General features: G+C 38.4%; 1 protein-coding gene across 1 annotated transcript in view; it reads left to right on the top strand.

Annotated features, from left to right (window-relative positions):
* Window positions 1–13,087: 13,087 nt before the first annotated feature.
* Window positions 13,088–21,326, top strand: part of LOC134474279 (zinc finger protein 14-like) — a 40,851-nt gene continuing 32,612 nt past the window's right edge. The window contains exon 1 of the mRNA XM_063241677.1: window positions 13,088–13,441. Within this exon, the coding sequence (XP_063097747.1) occupies window positions 13,439–13,441 (3 nt within the window). The 5' untranslated portion in view covers window positions 13,088–13,438. The remainder of the gene's footprint in view (window positions 13,442–21,326) is intronic.

The raw sequence follows: 21,326 nt of genomic DNA on the forward strand, positions 1-21,326 counted from the left end.
AGATGAGTTTGGTGTGAAAAATTTCAAGCCCTAAAAGAAAACAACTTTCAACTTAGACCGATGTACCCAGAAAAAGTGTCTTTCAAATTTAATGGAGAAACAAGATACTTCAATGAGAAAGAACAACTGAAGAAATTCATGTCCAACAAACCAACCCTCGAAAGATTATTGAAAGACATGCTAGATGGGGATAAAAATGACCACAATCTCCAGAACAACAGAAAGAAATGACCAGGCTCGGCAAGAAATTGAACAAGGGAGAAAAGCAGGAAATCAACGACAGGAATACAACATGGCAAAGTCAAGTAAGTACATATCAGTGATATCTAAAAAGGTAAATGGGCACAACTCACCTATAAAAAGAAACAGGTTGACAGAATGGATCAAGAAATAGGAACCCACAATATGCTGTATACAAGAAACACATTTTACTAAAAAAAAAAAAAACTTCATAGGTTAAAAGACAAAAGATGGAAAGCAGTTTTCCATGAAACAGGAACCCAGAAAAAAGCAGGATAGCTATTCTGTTTGCAGAAAATGTGAACTTTAAACCTAAAATGTTTAAAGGAGATAAAGAAGGCCACTACATATGTGTAAGTGAGAAACTATAAGAGGAAGAATTACAAATATATATGCATCAAATACAGGAGCACCCAGCTATATGAGACAAATACTAATGGACATGAAAAACCAAACACAAGTATATAATTGAAATAGGAGACCTTAACACCCCACTGTTAGAGATAGATCAATGAGACAAAAAGCATGGGGTTTAAGAGGGCAGCTAGTTTAACAAAGAGGCATGGTACAAGTACATAAATGGCCTTTGGGGAACTTAAATATTCTCACAGACCCCGACAAGTTGTGTGCTGATTTCTGTGTTTGTTTGAATCCACACTAATCATCTGTCTGTTTGTCCATTTGTGCACTCTGTGAACAGCTGTTCCTTTCATTTTAAGCTCAGTAACTTTTCTCTTTTTCCAAGTTTGCATTGTTTGATCAAAGATATGTTTGGGTTGTGAATTTATGAAGCATGGTTTCACATTGTTTGCCAGCTGCTCAAAATGTCACAAAGACTGGGTATATGAATGCAATATGTTGTTCTTCATCACTCATTTATAGTCTCATTATTTAGAAATTTATGATTAGGATGAAGAAACAAAGTCCTGGAGGAGAAAAGATGGTGGATAGGTAACACCAGGCTACAGAGATTCTGTGAGATGTCACCTTAGATTTCAAAAATAGTACAGCATAGTGAGACCCAGGCAGAGGGAGATAGACCCTCCCAAGCCTGGAAAGAATTAAGCTGAGAGAAACCATTTAAAAAAAACAGTCCCAGTGCTTCTACTGAAAAAGCTACAGTCTTGGTGCTGCCACTTGAACTTGCTGCCACTCCTACACTTGATCTCATGCAGCCAAGATTTATGGAACTACACAAAAGCTCATCAGTTTCATCTCACTGGAGATGCATTTGCATTGAGGATGGGAGTCGGTGATCTTAACTGACAAGCTTAGCTGGCAGGGTACCCTGCATTGACCTGTGGTGAATGACGGGAATAAACACCTTCCATAGAGCCTCCAAAAGATGACATTCTGGGACAGGGCAAATTGGCCAGAACAAGGGGCTGAAGTGACTTCGGTCAGGTTCTCCCTTCTCAAGTGGGATTGATGGGGATTACCTGACCTGTGTCATGCCTCAGGCTGAAACCAATAGGCTAGCCCATACCAGTTCCAATGCACTAATGCAGTGAAGCCTTCAGCAGGCTGATTAATCCAGAGGGGGCGGGCCCAGCATAGGCTTCCCTGGTCTGTATCCACATGGTACACTGCACTGGGGGGGGGGACATACAATCAGCACTTCAGACAAACTATAACCAACAAACAAAGAAACTGGACCTCCCGTATACACCTGTATGGAAGGAACAAAAAATAATAAGAGGAAGCAACAAGAAAGGGTTCCCATTCCCCAATCATGAGAGCATGGATCCAGGAACTGTAAATGCAAAGCAGAATGAGGACAGCAAACATGCAATATCAGACATGGCCCCAGTAGACATACAGCAATATCTTCAGAATGCATAGATAATTTGAAAGGTGAAGTATTTAACCGAGTAAAGCAAGATACAAATAGAATAATTTAAGAAATGCTAAGCACCTCTCAAGAAAAAAACATGGAAAAAGGGAAGAAAACAAAAAAAGGGGAGAATTGTTTCATGAGGAAAATAGAGAAAAGTTAGAAGAAAGGAAGCTGGTTCAAAGAGAGAACCATGAATTTAAAAACTCCTTTGCAAGCTGGCAAAATTAATTGCCAGAAACTAGGGTAGATTATCCAAACTAGAGGACAGGTTTGCACTGTAGGATCATGAAAGGAAAAATTTCTTAAATATAACAAGGAAACAAGTAGTAACAATACAAATGCTAGATGATGACAAAAAGATGTATAACTTAAGAATAACGAATGTGAATGAAGAAGCAGGAGTACAAACAAAGGAACTACAAATTCTATTCACAAAAATAAGGAAAACATCCCAAGCATAGGAAAAGATTCTCAGCTGTATGAGGCATACAGAACTCCAGCCACCTAAACCAAAACAGAACTACACATAGGCATATAATAATCAAGATACCAGAAATCCAATATAAGAACAGAATATTAAAAGCTGTCAGAGACAAGAAACAGACCGTCTATAAGGGAAAGTCCATCAGAATTACATCAGACTTCTTGGCACAAACCATCAAATTGAGAAGAAAATGGAGTGAATCATTCCAAGTCCTGAAAGAAAATAACCTATGGCCCAGATTGATGTATCCTGAAAAGTTTTCCTAGAAATTAATGGAGAAATAAGATGCTTCCAAGATTAAGAGGAACTGGGAGAATTCACAACCACCAATCCAACCCTACAGAGAATACTATAGGACGTTCTAAAGAGAGAGAAAATCACCAAGATATCAGGAACAGTGGTAGAGAGGCCACAATGAATGGAGCAAAAAGCAAAGTGAAGAAGACAAATAGACAACTGATGACAGAAAAATATAACAACAGAAATGAGACAGAGAAGGTTGGATATAATTTCTAATGCAGATGTCCTATATACACTAAATTAAGGAAAAAAAGAGAGAATCACAGGCAGAGTGGATCAAGAAATGGGGCCAACTGAGATGCTCTTTATAGGAAGTATAATTGACCTGAAGAAGGCTATTTGGACCAAAATTGAATATGAGAAAATAGAACTCGATGTGATAGGGAAAGAGAGAGTAATAGGGGCAACGGGATCAGTATTTATGGGTAGGTTGGAAAGAAAGGCTTTAATAAGTAAAGAAATATAACTAGAGATCAAGTCCTGGAGTGAGAAAGTTCAGAAACACTTAGATAAATAGCTGGTTGCCCACACAATATAAAACCAAGGGTGTTGGGGAGACCCAAAAATACACAGTACACCCTGGGGGAGTGAAGGGGAAGAATAGACTTTAAAAAGACAGAAGAAGATATTGCTATAAGTGTATCAGGAATTAAAACCCATATTACTTGTACCACTCTGTTTAGATAGAACTTATTCCATCCCAGTTTTTATACAAGCACTAAATCTGAGGGCACAGACAGCTGTCCCAAAAATATGAGGATATACCACAGTAATCATCTTTAATTTCCTGTTAACTTAAACCAGATTCCTCTATAACTTATCCTGTTATATCATTACTGAACTTATTTAAATCTGATTTGTTTGATTGCTTCTTGTTATTGACTATTTTATTCAAAACCGTTAGGTTGATAGTATCGTCAGAGTGTAGACAACTATACTGAAAATAGAAATGATTCTCTATAATACCCATTCTGACTTGATTAATATCTGTTTTAGTAGCTCTACACTATCTACAAAGTTCTATTTCTGTTAATACTGTTATGCAGTGATATATTCAATTATACTTTATCCGATGATATAGCCATTTTTATTGATGATAACAAGAGACAACACAGTAACCATGGTAGAACTCCTTGTACAGCAGTTTTATATGTCTTTTTAGTTTTATGTATCTCTAGGATTATGTTTTGCTCTGTCCTGCTTTGTTCTGGTTCTCCCTCTAATATAGAAAGGATAGTAACACATGTTAAGATGCATGCTTCCATAAAACCTATCAATAATTTAGAAGAACTGATTTTATGATACATGATGAAATGAACAAATACTTTGAAGGAGAAAAAAGGGGACTACAGTACCCAGTGCTGGTTCCATCGTGTCATGATATGAAATCAAGCAATACTATTAATCTTCAACTACAGTGATTTTAATCTGTTTTGGTTTGTTTAAACTCAACATATATGAAGATATGGATAAATACATACATGTTTAAGTGTATAGGATTGATTGCCATATTACTTAGTTTTTATTAGATAGTTGAACAGAACTATTTGAAGTCTCCCTGTTTGAATTCCCATTTATATGGTCCACTTTTGTATCTTGAACAATTATTTGAAAGAGGACAATAAAACACACAAAGTAGTGATTTATTACTGTTTATTCTTTAATTTGAATGTATGTACTATTTATGCCTGCTTTCTGTTTTGTTTTGTCTTTCTTTAAATAAAAATAAATTTAAAAATATAAATAAATAAGCAAAGTCCCTTAGCAGTTAGATTGGTGGACCAAGCTCTGATTGATAAATAAGAAAGCAGGTGTCTGGTAACATTTTAAACCAGTTTTTATCCCTTGATTAGAGACCTCAATGATCTCCAGATCACTATAGGAGACACCTCAAATAAATTTATGAAATTTATTCCTAAATGTTCACATTGGTCATTATCAAATGAAGTAATACATATTTTTGGTTTGATGATGCCTGTATAAAGGTTTCACATGGTTATGACAGTTGATTTTAATCAACTATATGATGTATTGCATATATTCATAATTCTGGATGCATAAGACTCCATGACTGTAAAACAGGGATTACTTATGGTAACAGATTTTTGTCTCATGTGCACACCTTTGCTGCTCACAAAGACTTGTGAGATTCACATTCAACTAAAGATCAATAAGTTTTTCAATAATATACAAAAAACTTCTTGTGTATTAGATAAGGGTGATTGACTAAAAGGGATATTTTATGTCAAACAAGAATTTAGATTATTACAAGAATCTCGTGATTGTCATGATGCAATACTATGTATGGTTCTGATTCCTGATATATTATGTAAAATATGCAACTCTTAATACTGTAGGTATTCAAATGCTAAAATGTCCATGGATAGAAGAAAATAGGATTCATTTAATGTTCTAAAATGTTTCATGTTTAGATAAAATAGTAATATTACACTTACTGCCTCTAATATACTGTATTGTTATGAAAAACTTCTTTTGGATGTTTGACAGCTAAGGTTTGGAAGCCAAAACTTAGAGAAACAGATGGGCTAAATGGATAGCCAATATTTTGGTCCCAGTCCTTCAAGGGTGGTGGAGACCCAGGATATAAAATAACCTCTGATTGCATCATCCTAAGATATTCAGTGAGTCCCTGGTTGTCTCATCAAGGAGATGATGAAACCACAGAGGAAAGTCACCTTCAATGCAAGGTGTGCCTAAGAAGAGTCACAGGAGAAAAATCTCCCAAGCTTTCACAGAGAGCAACGTGGTGAAGCAATGATTGTGACTCTTCTAAGTGGCGGACACTGACAGAAGAGCCATGAGGTGTTATGCATGGTTCTAAGATAACTCCTGAGAAGACCTAAGTGACCTTGATAGGAAGGTCTTTTAGCAACTCTTGGAGGTGGACTATGTCTTTTGCATAATGGATGTATATGAGTCCTGGGGGCCAGCGGTAGAATGTCATGGTTTATGCCTGTGTCCCCCAGGCCTCATGAGTTTGCATTGTGCATTTATGATGGTTCATTGTCTAGTGTTCCGATTGACGGTGTCAGTCCTAAACCCACATTGGGTGGAGCCAGGATGTAATTCAATGGCAGGAAGAAGGTGTATCTTGCTTTTTGCTGGTTCCTGTGTGCTTTTTGCAGCCTCCATGAACTGTGGCCCAGCCACATACCTGCCTGCCTTGGAACCAACTGAGTGTGAACTTAAACCTGCAAAAACTGTAAGAAATAAATCTTTCCTTTCTGAAATTTGGCTTCAGGTATTTTGTCTCAGCAACAAGTAAAAAGTAATTAAGACAGAATTTGGTACCTAGAAGTAGGGTCTTTTGCTGTGACTATTCTTGACCATGTTTTTCTAGAGGCTTTGGAAATGGCTTGTGGGCAGAGTTTGGAAAGGTTTGGACATGTTGCCTGGATACATAGAGCTGGAGCAGCTTAGGCTGTTCTGTAGAGGGGATTCTGGTCAGACCTCAGGAGACCAGAAGGCTGATAGAGGGCCTGATGATAAAAACCAGGCTTGGGAGTTTTCTGTTGGGAAGAAGGACTGCATTGGTTGTTGGACTCCACCTGATGTGTGTTATGGCTTGGCAGAAGGTTTGTCTGCATTTTGCTACTGCCCAGAGACTTTGCTGAGACTGAGACAAAGGGCAATGGACTGATTAATCTTGAAAAAGAAATTAAAAAGCAATCAAACCTTGAGGCTGTGGCATGGCTATTGTTGGGGCTTTTAGCCAGATTTATGTTGCATATCAAAAGCAAAGAGATCAGCAGGGTAGTGTACAATGCTGTGAGTTTGGCCAGAAGGAAAATTCCAGGAAAACTGTGGATTGCAAAGACAGAGTTGAGATTTTGATTCCTGAGGAGAAACAGAGAGATAAGAAAGATGGCCCCAGGGCATCATAGGAAGGGGGTCCCCACCCTGTGCAGCCTCACTGCAAAAGTGAAAGAATTTGCTCAGAGCGAAAAGCTGCAGAGTGCCATGTTCTAGAATGGCAACAGAAGCCACTTGAGGTTCCAGAATGGTGGCCCCTTGGAGAAGCTTTTCCTCACAATCATGTAAACAGAGCCCTGCAATCCAGCCAACTGACCCCTATAGCCAAAAGACAGAAAAGCGTAGGTACTGCTCCAATCAGCAGCAAACCTTGGTGGCATCCACAAGGTGCTGATTTTAGGTGCAAGGAAAATGCACAAATTCTGAGACAAGATGGCATCCACCTCAATTACAAAGTGCCTGGGAGGCCAAAAGGTGTGCCCCTGAGAGGGCAATTTGTGAAGACGTAAGGGTGAAGCCAAAGGTGCGGTGGAGAATGCAGATGTTTGGAAAAGGCAAGAATGTGTTTGATTCAAGGGAAGCTGCAAAAAGAGAGCAGAGAAGATTTAAGAGAAAAGCTGCGGGAGTTAAAATTGCTGGAAATGCCATGGGGGTGGAATTACCCAAGCCTTTTGGAGTTTGCAACCAGATTGCTTCTGATGCTGAACATTGAATTCTAGGACTTAATGTTCACCCTGCTGGACTTCTTTTGTTTCCAGTACTTTATATTCCCATTCCTGTAACTTTTGGAATGGTAATGTTTACCTTGTGCCTTTGCATTTGAGAAATGTTTAACCTTGTTTGATTTGTACAGGGGTTACAGTCAAGAGTTTGCCTTAGATCTTGGAGGAGACTTGGGAATTGGACTGTTCAGGAATGCTGAAACATAGGACGTTGTCAACTCTTGGAAGTGGACTAAATGCCTTTTGTATAATGGATATACATGAGTCCTGGGGGCCAGGGGTGGAATGTCATGGTTTATGCCTGTGTCCCCAGGCTTCATGAGTTTGCATTGTGCATTTGTGATGGTTCATTGTGTAGTATGTGGATTGATGGTGTTAGTGCTACACCCACATAGGGGAGGAGCCAGGATGTAATATAATGGCAGGAAAAAAGTGTGTCTTGGTTTTTGCTGGTTCTTGCTTGCTGTTTGCAGCTGCCATGAAATGTGGCCCAGCCATGCACACCTGCCTTGGAGCCAACTGAGTGTGGACTGAAACCTCCAAAAAATGAAGAAATAAACCTTTCCTTTCTCAACTTGGGCTTCACATATTTTGTCTCAGAAACAAGTAAAAAATAACTAAGACAGTAGTTAATGCAGTTCTCATGTTAGCTTGGCCTTGGACATCCTGAAGTAAAGTCTGGCCTCTGAAGATATAGTGCAATGTAAAAGCTTGGCTGAGGGGGGAGCTAGGATCGCTAACATCCTCTGACAATTGCTGGCTATTCTGGTAAATGACTGCTGTTATGAACTGATGGACTATGATGAGTTTAAACTGGAGTTCTCCTCAATGCTTCCCCACCTTAAGCTGGCCACCCATCCTGGGAGTCAACAAAACAAAATAAGAGAGAGTTGTTGGAAAGGGTTGAAGATGAATACATGTGCCGGGCTGTGGTGTGGCCTGGGCATGATTGAATTGAGAATGAGGAGACACCACAAGGAACAAGATAGGCCACAGCTGAGGCCACCTAGAGACTTCCCGAATAATTTTTCTTAATTAGAATCATCTGTTGCTCTGTGGGTTCCTTGAACCTCTCCCAGGGGCCTGCTCAGGTTTTTACCATTGTCCACTCACTTCCTTGCTTGTTCTGATTAAATATGGGCTGCCTAGTGACAGGTGGCTGGCTGGTTAGCAGAGTTATGAGTTCTGAAGAAGATTTCACTCTTCCTGTTGCCCTCAAGACAATGCCACTTTTCTCCTTCTTTTGGTCCTTTGCTGTGCACTTTTTTGGGGGCTAGGTATTTAGGCATAGGCTCCAATAAAAAATTAACTTCCAGATAGGATAACTGAAAGATTCCTGAAAATTTTGTTGCATGTAAATTTTCTTTACCTGTAGATGGAAGTGTTATTATCAACAAATATATTGCTAACTTATCAACATATGCCACCTTATTAACATATTGAGGGGTATTATAGTGATTTCTCAGAAGGCATGATTATACACCTCTTTACATCATTGTGAGTATTCTGCATAACTTTTCTAAGTCAGTACTTATAAGTGAAATTGGTAGATAATAACGGAGGCCTCCATCAACTTGCTAAGTGCTATGTAACATGAGTCTCGGTGTTTCTAGCAGTTCATTTGTTTTAACCATGAATTCCTGACCAGATGCCAGGTATGCCTGCTTGGCACAGAATGGATTGTACAGGAAATTAAGTGGTTTTGATCTCCAAAGAATTGCTGGAGTCAAACTGAAACAGGTAAATGCTAAAAAACTGTTAGGGTTTACATAGATTAAAAACTCATTTACATAATTAGTTGAAGAATGAGTTGATGCATTTGGAAGATTATTCAGAACATACAGCTAGCTGAATTGTATTAGATATTTATTTCTTTACTTTTATACAGGTACAAAATACCTGACTTATAGAATTTAGTATAAATAAATTCTTTATCTCATGGTTTCCATGAGGGATGTTTGATTTTGACTGTTTTCAAAGCATAAATATCTTGGAAAAAAGTGAAAAGGAAAAGGTAACTTTTTTATGAGATCAAGGAGGAGAGAACAGTTTCAGAACCTGAGAAGAAGGATCCAGAGACCAGATTTGGTTCATGGGTTCCAACATACATGGCTGCAGTTTATACATATAGAAGCAATCATAGTAATCTCCTACACATTTCTGAAGCCAAAAGATGTTAACAAATGGATCACCAGGCTTTAGGGAATATATGACTTCTAGGAATATTAAAATCCTGAAGAGTGTTATACTGAGATGCTAAAAATTAAAATAATTGATTAAAAGATAATTAACAAAAATACTTTAAAAGATAGTTATTAGTAATATTATCATTCTATTGAGCTCATTGCCCTAGTAACCAAGCACCAACCACATAGTTATAAATTAACTGACCACGTCATTCTGCTGTTCTGTAATGTGTCATCCCCCCCACCTTAGTGACCTGTGTGCTATGTCAACTTTTGTTCCCCTTGTAAGAGAAAAATGATGCTGTGCCAACCACTGTTCCCTTTATGAGAGACAAATGTTGCTGAAATTGGCAGACCAAGGGCTATGAATTGGCTAACCACCCACTGTGAAATGCCTCTGTTCTCAAGCAAAGGGGAACAAAGGCCCACCTTATTTCTGTTTCTCATCACTATGTACTTATGATCAATGAGCTAATCATAAATGAACTATAAAAATCAGTCAAAACTCTAACTCAGTTGCACAGCTGTGCAAATTCCATTTGCACTGTGTCGCTGGGCCAGCTAAAATAAAAGTGCTTCTTTTAAAAAAGATGTCTTGCCCCATTTGTCATCTTGGGGTCTTGCCCCGTATTTCATCATGGGGCCATGTTTTTTTTTTTTTAAGTAGAGTACAAAAAGAGCTGAGTGCCAATTAGTGACAAGGGAAATATACGGCAAGGGGAACTTAGAGTGTGAAGTCCTTGTGTGTCCCTGCCTCACCAGAAGGAAATGTTTAATTGGATTAGGTATTTGGTTCCATTTCAGCAATAATTGTCACCCCCATGCTTGGCAATATGATCACTTTCAGAATTCAGCATTTTTATGAGCCTGAATGAGTACCAAGCTTGTCTTGGAGTACTGATGCTTGCTTTTATTTCATCCTTACTCTGTTGCAGAACATTACTATCATTTAAATGTAATATCTTCACTATACATGGTAACTGTGCTCCTTTTGTGTTCACATACTGGGTTTCTAGGTGGAAAATTAATAGAAATGAGTGAAAATCATGAAAATGAAGTCTGCTGCCTCTAACACAGACTTCCAACTCTCTGTTCTATTGTGTCCTGCCCTGGCCTGTTCTCAGAATATCTTCTGACATCAGTGGATATTTATTCCTGGAGGATTGAACGTGAATCCTGAAAACATTTGCAGCCCATTATGGAAAGAGTCCACTGATCCTTGAAAGAAAGCAGGAGTAGCCATGAAATGGCAGGGATAAATAAGAAATTTAGAGAAGACCTAACACCATCACTTCTCAAAATTTAATGAAATCGAATGGGAAATTGTACTTCTCAGTTCATTCCAGGAAGCAAGCATTACCTTGATACCAAAACAAGAGAACAATCCAAATAAGAAAGGGAATTACAGACCATTCTGCCTAGTGAACATTGAAGCAAAAATCCTCAATAAGATACTGGCAAACAGACTGCAGAATATCATCAAGAAGATTTTACATCATGATCAAGTGGAATTATTCCCTGGTACTCAGGGGCGGTTCAACATACATAAATCCATACATATAATACACCGTATTGACAAATCCAAAAGCAAAACTCATTTGATCACTTCAATAGATGCAGAAAAAGATTTTGACAAAGTCCATCGCCTATTCATAATAAAAAACCTACAAAAATTGGGGAGATGATCTTTATCTCAATCTGATAAAAGCCTTTTATTACAAACCAACAGTCAACCTCATACTAAGTGGACAAACACTGAAAGCTTTCACTCTAAAATCAGGAACAAAACAAGGATGCCTACTGTCCCCACTCTTATTCAGTATAGTCCTGGAAACTAGCTGGAGCAATTAGACAAGTAGAAAGAAATAAAAGGAATAAAGATAGAAAAGTAAAACCTTAAAATATCATTATTTGCACAAGACATGATACTCTACTTAGAAGACCCTAAAAATTCCACCAAAAGACTTCTAGTTTAAGAAGCAAATGCAGTAATATAGCTGGTTACAAAGGCAACACTCAACAATCAATAGACTTCATAAACAAGAATAAAAAACTCATGGAAAGAGAAATCAAGGAAACAGTAACTTTTACAATAGCATCCAACCAAATGAAATACTTAGGAATCAATCTAACAAAGGATGTAAATGATCTCTACACTGTAAACTACAGTACTCTCAAAAAGGAGATTGAAGAAGAGATTCTAAAATGAAGAGCTATCCCATAGTCTTGGGTAGGGAAATTCAATATAGTGAAAATGACCATACTTCCAAAGCTATTGTACAGATTTAGTGCAATCCCAATCAAAACCCCGTAGCATATCTCAAAGAATTACACAAAAGAAATCCTAAAATTCATCTGGAACCAGAAGAGACCTAGAGTAGCAAAGGTGATCCTGGGCAACAAAGGAAAGATAGGGTTCATCAAAATCCCTGACTTGAAATTATACTATAAAGGTATGGTGATTAAAAAAAAATGTGGTACTGACAAAAAACAAAACAAACAAAACCAGATGCAAAGATCAAAGGAACAAATTAGAAGATGGAGAAACAACCCCAGACCACTAAAGCATCTTATCTTTGAGAAAGGTGCCAAACAGAATCATTGGAAGAAAAGCAGCCTCTTTAATAAATGGTGCTGGAAAAACTGGCTCTATACGTTCTGAATATTATCTTTCAACATGTATTAAGCTAAGATCAGAATAGATCAAAGATCTTATATTAAAACAGAAACATTAAATCTGCTGCAAGATAGAGTAAGTAAAACTCTTGAAGACATTCATGTAAGCAAAGTCTTTATGAAGAAAACTTCGATTGAACAGCAAAAATCGAAGAGAATTAAGTGAGAATGTCACCCTACTGAAAAACTTTTTAATAGCAAGAGAAATCACTAACAGAGTGAAAAGACAACCCACAATGTGGGAGAAAATGCTTGCCAACTGTTCCTCAGACAAAGTATTACTATTGAGAGCACGAAAAACTAAAAAATTTCAGTCTTCCCAGATTTAAAGACCCAATCCAAAAATGTGCATCTGAGGTGAAATACACAGTTCTCAGATGAAGAAATAGAAACAGCAAATAAATATGTGATAAAATGTTCTGCATCACTCGTCATTTAAGAATTGCAAATTAAATAACACTGATATGTCACCTTACCCCAGAAAAAATGCCTACTGTCAAGAAATCAAGCAATAACGAATGCTGGAGAGGTTGTGGGGGAAAAAGGAACCCTTCTCCATTGTTGGTGGTAAAGCAACCACTGTGGAAATCAGTGTGGAGATTCCACACAAACTAGGTCTTCAATTCCCACTCAACTCAGCTATTCTCCTTATGGGTATCTACTCAAAAGAATAAAAATCATCATACCACAGTGATATATGTGCACCCACGTTTATAGCAGCAGTTTGTGGTAGCCTGATCTTGGATGGAATGCAGGACCTCTAGCTTGCCAGGCAGGTGCTTAAGATAAATCCCTGGACCACTTTTTTTACTTTTTAACTTTCAAATAAAATGGGTTTGGGAGAAAAAACGACTGAGGTAAAGACTTTCAGTGCAAATACCCATCAGACGTGCTGAGGTCAACATTCCAGAAAACAGCCAGCTCCAGAAGCCTCCACCATCTTTCATTGGGGATCCACAGTTACAGGGTGGTTTTTTTTCTGCAATTATTCTTGGTGGGGAAGGCAGGCAGGAGAGCAGGAGCCAATCAGTGATGAAGAGGCTGGCTGAAGAACTGTCCAATCAGGCGGGCCAAGGTAGGCGGTGTCTTCCGGTGTCATGGCGTCAATTGCAAGGCCAGGGCACAAAAGGGAGCACTAAATGTTTGCTAGACCACTGTTTTTTGCTTCTATTCGCTGTGGACTGCTTAGAAAGAACCTGGGAGACCTCCAATCTACGCAATGGTGATGTTATGGGATGGCAGCAGTGAAATGGGGTGGAATCGGGTTGAGACCAGTTAGAAGTGGTGAGAAGGGGCTGGGGGTTTAGCTCAGCGGCATAAGTGCCTGCCTTGAAAGCAGGCAGTCATAAGTTCGATCCCCGATACCGATAAAAAGGAAAAAGACCAAAAAAAAAAAAAAATAAAGAAAGAAAGAAAGAAAGAAAAAGAAAAGGGAAAAAAAAAAAAACAAGTGGTGAGAAGCAGCTGTGCTGTCTAGAGCCTGTGTGCTTAGCCTCAGACCCTGAGGTCCACTAGTGCTAGCAGTGTGTCATCCTCTGTCCCTTTTACCTCTCGCTGGCGCCAGGACAGTTCTGGGTCCCTAGAATGCTGTCATCACTGTGATACCACCAGGCCACAATGCCATTTTTGAAATCGCCTGCTACCCTTGCTCCTCCAACAGTCTGGGCCCAGGACGGGGCATGAGGAGACTTTGATTGCGATGTGTTTTCAAGCTGGGTGCAGCTGTAATAAGCCAGGTCTCTGCTCTCATTCCTGTCAGCAACAGATATGAAAGCCAGAAGTTTATAAATGTCTGTGCTGCAGGACCTGATAGCCACAACTGCTCTCCTTAAACTTATGCATTTATGTATTTTGTGATCGCCTAAATTTATACTATGTTCTCATATTTCCATGCTCATGAAAGGTGGAGGCAAAGGTTCTGAGAATTCAAAGACGTGTAGTGATGTGCCTCAGTGGAGGAAGGCTTCCCAAACACCGGATGAAATGCTGTGTATTATAGAGAAAAATGGAAAGAATTTCTGAACATACTTTATGTGACACATGTGCTCATAGATGATGTTTGGGAGAAGAGCCATAGAGGTTTAAATTTTGAGTAAAATGAAGCAGATGTAAAAGTGTCATCAAGGGCAGGGTAAACTGTGTTTGCTAAGACGAATTCCAGAAAGGGCTGCCTCTTAAATTCTCATTGAAAAATGCCTAAATTTAGTTATTTGCATGAACATATATATACACGTGATATCCTTCTGAATGGAAAGGAATATGGGTGTCATGTCTGAATTAAGAGGTGATTTAATAGCTTGGTTGATCATATACATTGTTGAAATTTGGAAATGCTCTGCAGTGGACTTTACTAAGTGGTGTAAAGGAGATGCCATAAATTGAAATTGTGCAGGGATATCAATAGTTTAGTCATGAAGGGTTTTCTGCTTAGGGTGGATCTGATGAGCATGGAAAGGATGTGGAAGTGACTGGCAGGACGCAGAGTGCCAATAGCAGGATATACAACAGAGAGGGTCTTCCCCGAAAGTCAGGTAGTTCTTAGGGTAAGCATGAAGTTAAAGTTGTCTTATGATTTCTTCCTTGAGGTGAAAAACACCAAGTCTGGTAAGAATCAGTATTCCACATCCTTGTCAACCCATGAATTCTGTGTTCTTCACTTGAGATCTAATTTTGATTATCTCTAATTATGACCCAGTGTCATGAAGGTGAAATTTGAATTTTTTTTGTAACAGGGATCGAACTCATGATCTCAAGCTTGCTAGGTAGGTGTTCATGCTGGTGAGCTAAATACCCAGCTCTGAAAGTGTTTTCTGTATACTATGTATGATATCAACATTGTTGCTCAGAAAATGTTGGATATTGTGGAATTTTTCTATATTGTATGGATATAATTTTTAAAGCAAACGAAAGGTGTCGTATGCAGTCACTTTTCAAGTTTCACATTGTCTGTGGGGTGTCTCAGTCGGGGTTTCTATATTTGAGACAGCTCTGTAACTTAGGCTAGCCCCAAACTCAAGGAAGTTCTCCTGCATCAGCCTCCCAAGATATATTTCTTATATCTGAATGGAGAGTGATCACTTGGTGACACTGAGCTATAATTTGAAACTTGTACCTGGTTTCATTGTTTATACATTTTTTACATACAGCAGTTTTCCATGAACATTTGAGTTATTATTTATGTATCATATTTGATGTTATTTATGTTTTGTTCTATGAAACCAAATTTAAATATCAAAATGCTGCTTAAGTATATTAAGAACAAAGGACTCAGTGGCCTAAATGAGATTTGAAGACATATCACTGTTAGTACATCAAAGTGATTCATGAGATATTTGTCTGCCTCTGTGCTTTATGGATGCTGGTCCTGCAGGCTCTCACTATGAGCTCTGCTGTAGAGGCAGTGCACAGGGGCTCTTGCAGTGACTCAGCATAAGAATCAGTGCTCCTATTCGGCTGTTACATTAGCTGTGAGTTGCAATATAGCATCAGATTTGCTGTCTCAAAAAATGTGTATATACAAAAATTAATCCCCAAGATGTGGAATAAAATTTGAAGAAATCAGTCTCCATTCAGCTGTTTTGTTTGGTTTTATTTGTGTAGTTTAGTTTTGTTTTATTGAGACAAGTTTTCTCTATGTATATCAGCTAGATTTGAACCCTTTATGGAGCACAAAATTGCCCTAACCTCAAAGCAGCATTCCTGTCTCAGCCTCTTGAGTGCTGGGATTATAGATCTGTTTGTTTTTACCATAGAAAATATTGAGGCTTGTAACTTAGCTGTGTTGTAGGTTGGCTTAATAGATGCCATCTTGAGCTTTGCATTTAACTAGTGCCCTGTATTTCACTCAGAAAAATGGAAAATCACTCAGTGTATAAGTCCCAGGAGAAAAGCAAAATGAGCTGTATCCAAAGAAAAAAATTAACCTGCTCAACAAAAGAAGCAGAATACAGTTGTCATCCAAAAATTATTATAAGATTCTAGCTAAATGATTTCCAACTATCTTTTGGTGATTCTATCTTTTAAAACATCTGTAACTTTCCAGTTCAGAGCCTCTTGTTTAGATCCTGAAATGGGGGTGGGGGTTCTGTATACAAGTGGTGCTGAGAGCAGCTAATGAAATTCCACATTTCTCAATTGGGTTGCTTGGCTTCCTATATTATTGTTCACAAAATCACCTCAAGCTGCAGAACCCTTACTGACACAAGCAAACCTCAGGATTAAATAACAGTGCCCCTGAAATGAAAGAATAGTAGTGAAAAGGAGAAGAGAAAAAAGACAAACACCATGTGCTATAATGCCCACCTCTTTTCTACAGCAATGAAGAAACTGAAACAGGAGAATGGCCATATATTCAAAGACAGCCTAACCTACACAGTGAGTGCAAGGCTTCCCAGAACTCCAAAGTGAGACTATGTCTTTAAATCAAAAACTAAAATGAAAAAAAAAAAGCAACCAAGTAGACATAAAAATTATTAAAAACGAACAATAATAGAGCTGAGTGAAATTTGAGTTATGTAAAATGGGAATTATTGAATGATGTTGCAGAGGAAAGAAGTCCATGTAGTGGCATCTAGGAGGGAGGGACTAACACAGACTTAGGAATGGCACGTATTGTCCTACAGGACAACAGTGACCTCCTTCCTCCTTTACTTTTGCAGTTCACTAGACTGAGGACTTCTAAAAGCTCATGGAAATGTTAAACTCAGGGCAAACAAGCAGCCTGAAATTCTGGCTTTGGCACAATGCCTTTAGCAGACATTTCATATTTAAATTGAGATAAGAGAAATATAATCCTGCCCTGTTTGATATCAAATGCAGCAAGTTTAATGGCTCACAACATTGAGAAATGAAGTCATAAACCAAAAGAAGTTCAAAAATTTTCTTAGAAAAAAAGAAAGAAGAATAGCCCTGAATTTTCAGGAGTGGTCTTCGGGTTTTTGGCCACAGACCTATTCTCTGGGGTCATTTATACAGGAAAATCACAATGTGAGTACAGTGTGGGTCTCAGACTACAATCAACCTATAAGCTTATAGCTGCTTAACTAATAATATTCAACAGGGGAACAAGTCAGCCAGAAAAGGTATGTGGAAAGAGCCAAGGCATTTAGTGGGAACAGTAGTCCAGGTGTTCTGGTCATTGAGTTTGTTAATTGATGCCCATCTGAACTTCCTGGAGGAGGTGGTGGTAACTGTAGTACATTTCAAACTGTTGTTTTTCTCTTCAGGACCATGTAGACCTGGTCACTTCATCTTCACCTTCAGGTCTGGCTTTCTTCAGCTGTCCCTGTAGCAGTGATTGTTGTATTTATAGTTTTTTGCATTAACTATTTGAGGTTCCAGTTCCTCTCTGATTGTATATCAATTTCTCTCTACATTGGTATCCTTTGCTAAAATCACAGTTCTATTTGAATGAATAAAGTGAAATATTCATTAATACAGGCCAGGGATTTATCTTAGGAGGCAGAAACACCTGCCTGGAAAGTGCTAGGTTGTAGCTTTGATGGCTGGTACCTAAAAAAAAGTAATTGAAACTGCAAGGAAAGAAAATAATTTCATTTGTGAAAATGTAGATTTACAAAATTTATAACTAAATATGTCAATGGCAAATTAAACATTGTTAATAGTCATATTTAGTATCTAAAGTAGTTGGGTCTGGAGATTGAACTCAAGGATACAAGGAGCTTCCTGGAGAGCACAAAGTCATGAGTTCAATCCCTCATACAGAAAAAAAAATCACAATTGTCAAAGATGCAGTGCTATGAGCACATTTATTGAAACTGGTACTTGGTATTTAATAGGCTCAATGTTTCTTTTGTGGCCTATGAAATACCTGCAGATAACATGGGTATTACAGTAAATGATATACTGTCCCTTATAGGATTGCTATTTTCTGAGTTGGTTTAGTTTTTGTTTTCCCACATACTTGAAAGTTGAAAATGTTGGCTGGTGCTAGGTAGAAAAACTGTGATAATCGTTTTTTCAATTTAATGATATATATCCATATATTCATTAAGAACATTTTATTTGCTACAGTTACTCCAAGTCAAATTGATAAACAATTCTTAAATTTACAGGCAGCTGAGTTAGTTAGAAATAGAGGCAACCATACCATGATATAGTGGAATGAAATTCCTGACCTTCTATGTCTGGTATGAGTTTGCGTTCTCTAAAATGCAAGAATGAATTTTAGAAAGAAGAGTGTTGAAAGGCGGAATATGTTTATTGAGAGAAAGAAATTGAAAGTATTTTGCTCTAAATCGGAAATTTTGGAAGTGGGAGGTGAAACCAGGGGACTTTTACCTTGAAGTCACTTTCCTCTCCCCTATTCAACCTACCTGTGGCCAGCAAAGAATCTCAATCAGCTACTTGCATATCAGCAATGCCACCTTTAAGCAGCACCCAAGTCAAAATTATATGTATGCAACCCACACATATCCAGAAAAAAATGCCTGACCCCCTGTGGTCATGGGGTTCTCTCCATGGTCTTAGAATCAAGGCCATTTTGACTTTATATTCTCTTCTTTACTACAACAAAAATCCTATCAGAAAGCTTCTGTCTGAGAGAAAAAGAGGGATTCTGAGCCAGTTGCAAAGGATTCTGATTTTATAGAAGAAAATCATGTGGTGAGTGTGATGGCTCAGACCCCAGCATAAAACCCAAGGAAGCAAGAAATTAAAATTTGGGGAGCAAATGCTTGATTGTAGGACAGGCCAGGTGATGCAATCTCAGGGAGCCAATTTGGAGACTGTGTGCCTTACAGCTAAAAAGGTTGGGTTTTAAAGCTGAAAACCACAGGAATGTTGTGAACTTTGACCCAGTTTGATAAATTTCTTGTAGTTAAACATTTCTTAGGGACAGTACATTGTATTGCAGATAGGCTGAAGGGGGGGGGGGTTACAAGAAACTGAAATTTAAAGCTTTTATGGGAAATGGAGACTTAACCTAAGAATTGGGGAGGGGAGGGGAATTTACAAGGAGCTGAAACTTAAGTCTTTATTGGAGAAGGAATTTTAGTCTCTATTGAAATGGCGCATATAGAATAGGAAGGGGGCACATTGGTTAGAACTAGGTTACAACAGTGAGATATGTTTAAAGTGGGTTAGATTACTGAGGTTTCTGAGGAGGTAAATTAGCACAATAGAGAAGCAGAATATAAGAAATGTAAAAGTGGCCTTTTATTTAAAGAATGTGGAGAGGAGCCTGCAGCAACCAAGGTTTTAGCTCCCCTCCTGCTGGACTAACTATAGGGTTATGTGGTTGTGATAACTCAGACCACAGAATAAAATGCAAGGAAGAAAGAAATTAAAATTTAGGGAGCAAATGTTTTATTTTAGGCCAGGCCTGGCAAGGAGTCACCAGGAGCCAATTTGGAGACTGGGCATCTGACAGAAAAAAGTCAGGGCTTCTGTCTTGTACATCCACAAACAGCTGCTGGTCACACAATGCAAGGAGGGGAATGGGGTGTGTTGCACTACAAAACAGAAACATGGTGCCCTCCATTTCATGGGAAGAGCAAGATTCAGGTAACAAGCATGTTTTCCTGTAAACAAGCAAGTTTAGATGAGAAGAAATCCTGTTTTCTTCTGCAGAGACTAGAAGTCTAGCAGTGATTAACAACTTCTGTTAGCTTATCTTAGCATTACATCTGTTATTTGTAGAGGGCAACAATGGTTAACATATCAATTAGGTAAGATTTTACAATTCTTTACAGAGGAGAGCATTAATTAACATATTAATTAGATCATCCAGAGGGGGAAGGGAAAAACACATATACAGTAAGGCCAAGTTACAGGTATTGGCATGATACAAAAATAATGAAGCTATTTTTCTAGACTACAACAGAGGTATATGTGACTTTTGAGTGGGATGTGGTGCTTGGAGGGTACATTGATGTCATGCAAGGAGCTAATGGGAATTTTCTTTAGGGCCCTGGGAAAGAAAGAGGAAGTTGTAATCAAGGAAAAAAGAGTAAGCATCCCTGATTTTGGCTTCTTCCACCTTGAACTACCACCAAGAGGTTCTGTAATAGTTTCTATGGCAAAACTCTTTCAAGTACATCCTTCAGTTTCAAGGAAGAAATCAAAACAAAGAATTTTTGCCACCTGTCTTCCTCTATGGCTGGTAGTAAACCATTCATAAGAAATACTGTTAGTCATTTCCTTAATGCATTGTAGACACCATAACCAAAATTACAGATCATTTCACTTTCAGAAAACAAAAGTAGCACTTAAAGTCAGGGATAAAGCCCTTCAGTGCAAGCATCCCTGGAAAGGTGAGGTCAACATTGTAGAATACAAACTACTACTGATTTATCTGACTTCAGGAAAGAGAAAAATTTATAATGATATTGCTATAGAGTAATGAATCTCCCGGTCTAATATGTCTGGTATGAGTTTGTGTTCTCTAAAGTCAAAGAATGAATTTTAGGAACAACAGAAATTAAGAGCACAATATACTTCTTGAGAGAAAGAAAGCTACCTGAGAGAGAGAAGGGGTCCTGAGCGGGATGCCAAATACTGTCTTTCTAGGGAAATTTATAGAGTAAAATCATGTGGTAAGATGAGTTTAAGGTGGGGAAAAATCGGAACTCACAATGCAGATGGGCATAAGATGGGACAGAGCTATGGTAGCCAATAAGATTATAAGTTCATGTAAAGTTGATTAAATTGGGAACAAAGGGGAAGGGAGTCACATAGGAAGTAGGCATTCCTAGGCAGCAGTGACTTTTCCCTTAGGGTTTTGGGAGGGTGACACCTGAGTTCATCAGGATGATAGGAGATATTTAAAATGTCAGTCCTTAGAATAAGCATACTTTTCTTTGAATGGTGACTCCTGACCTCCTCAGAGTGCTAAGGCACTATTTAGAATATCAGTCTTTAGGATATGGATGAATTTGCTTATCATTTGTCTTGAGACTAGGCCAATAGCATGAGGTGTCAGTCTTCCCCATCATTGCACGGTATCTTGTCTCCTGCATGGACTCCTTGGAGGACCTAGCCCTGCCTTATGCCAATACTATTTAAATAAATCAGGTGCCTGTAACAGTACTGTTTGGATAATTGATTACAGATGTCTTGTGCTCTGGGTGAATGATCTGGGGATTACA

This window comes from Cavia porcellus, unplaced genomic scaffold (genome assembly GCF_034190915.1).
Source record: "Cavia porcellus strain 051 isolate PalLab524CR breed Dunkin Hartley unplaced genomic scaffold, mCavPor4.1 scaffold_32, whole genome shotgun sequence".
NCBI lineage: Eukaryota > Metazoa > Chordata > Mammalia > Rodentia > Caviidae > Cavia > Cavia porcellus.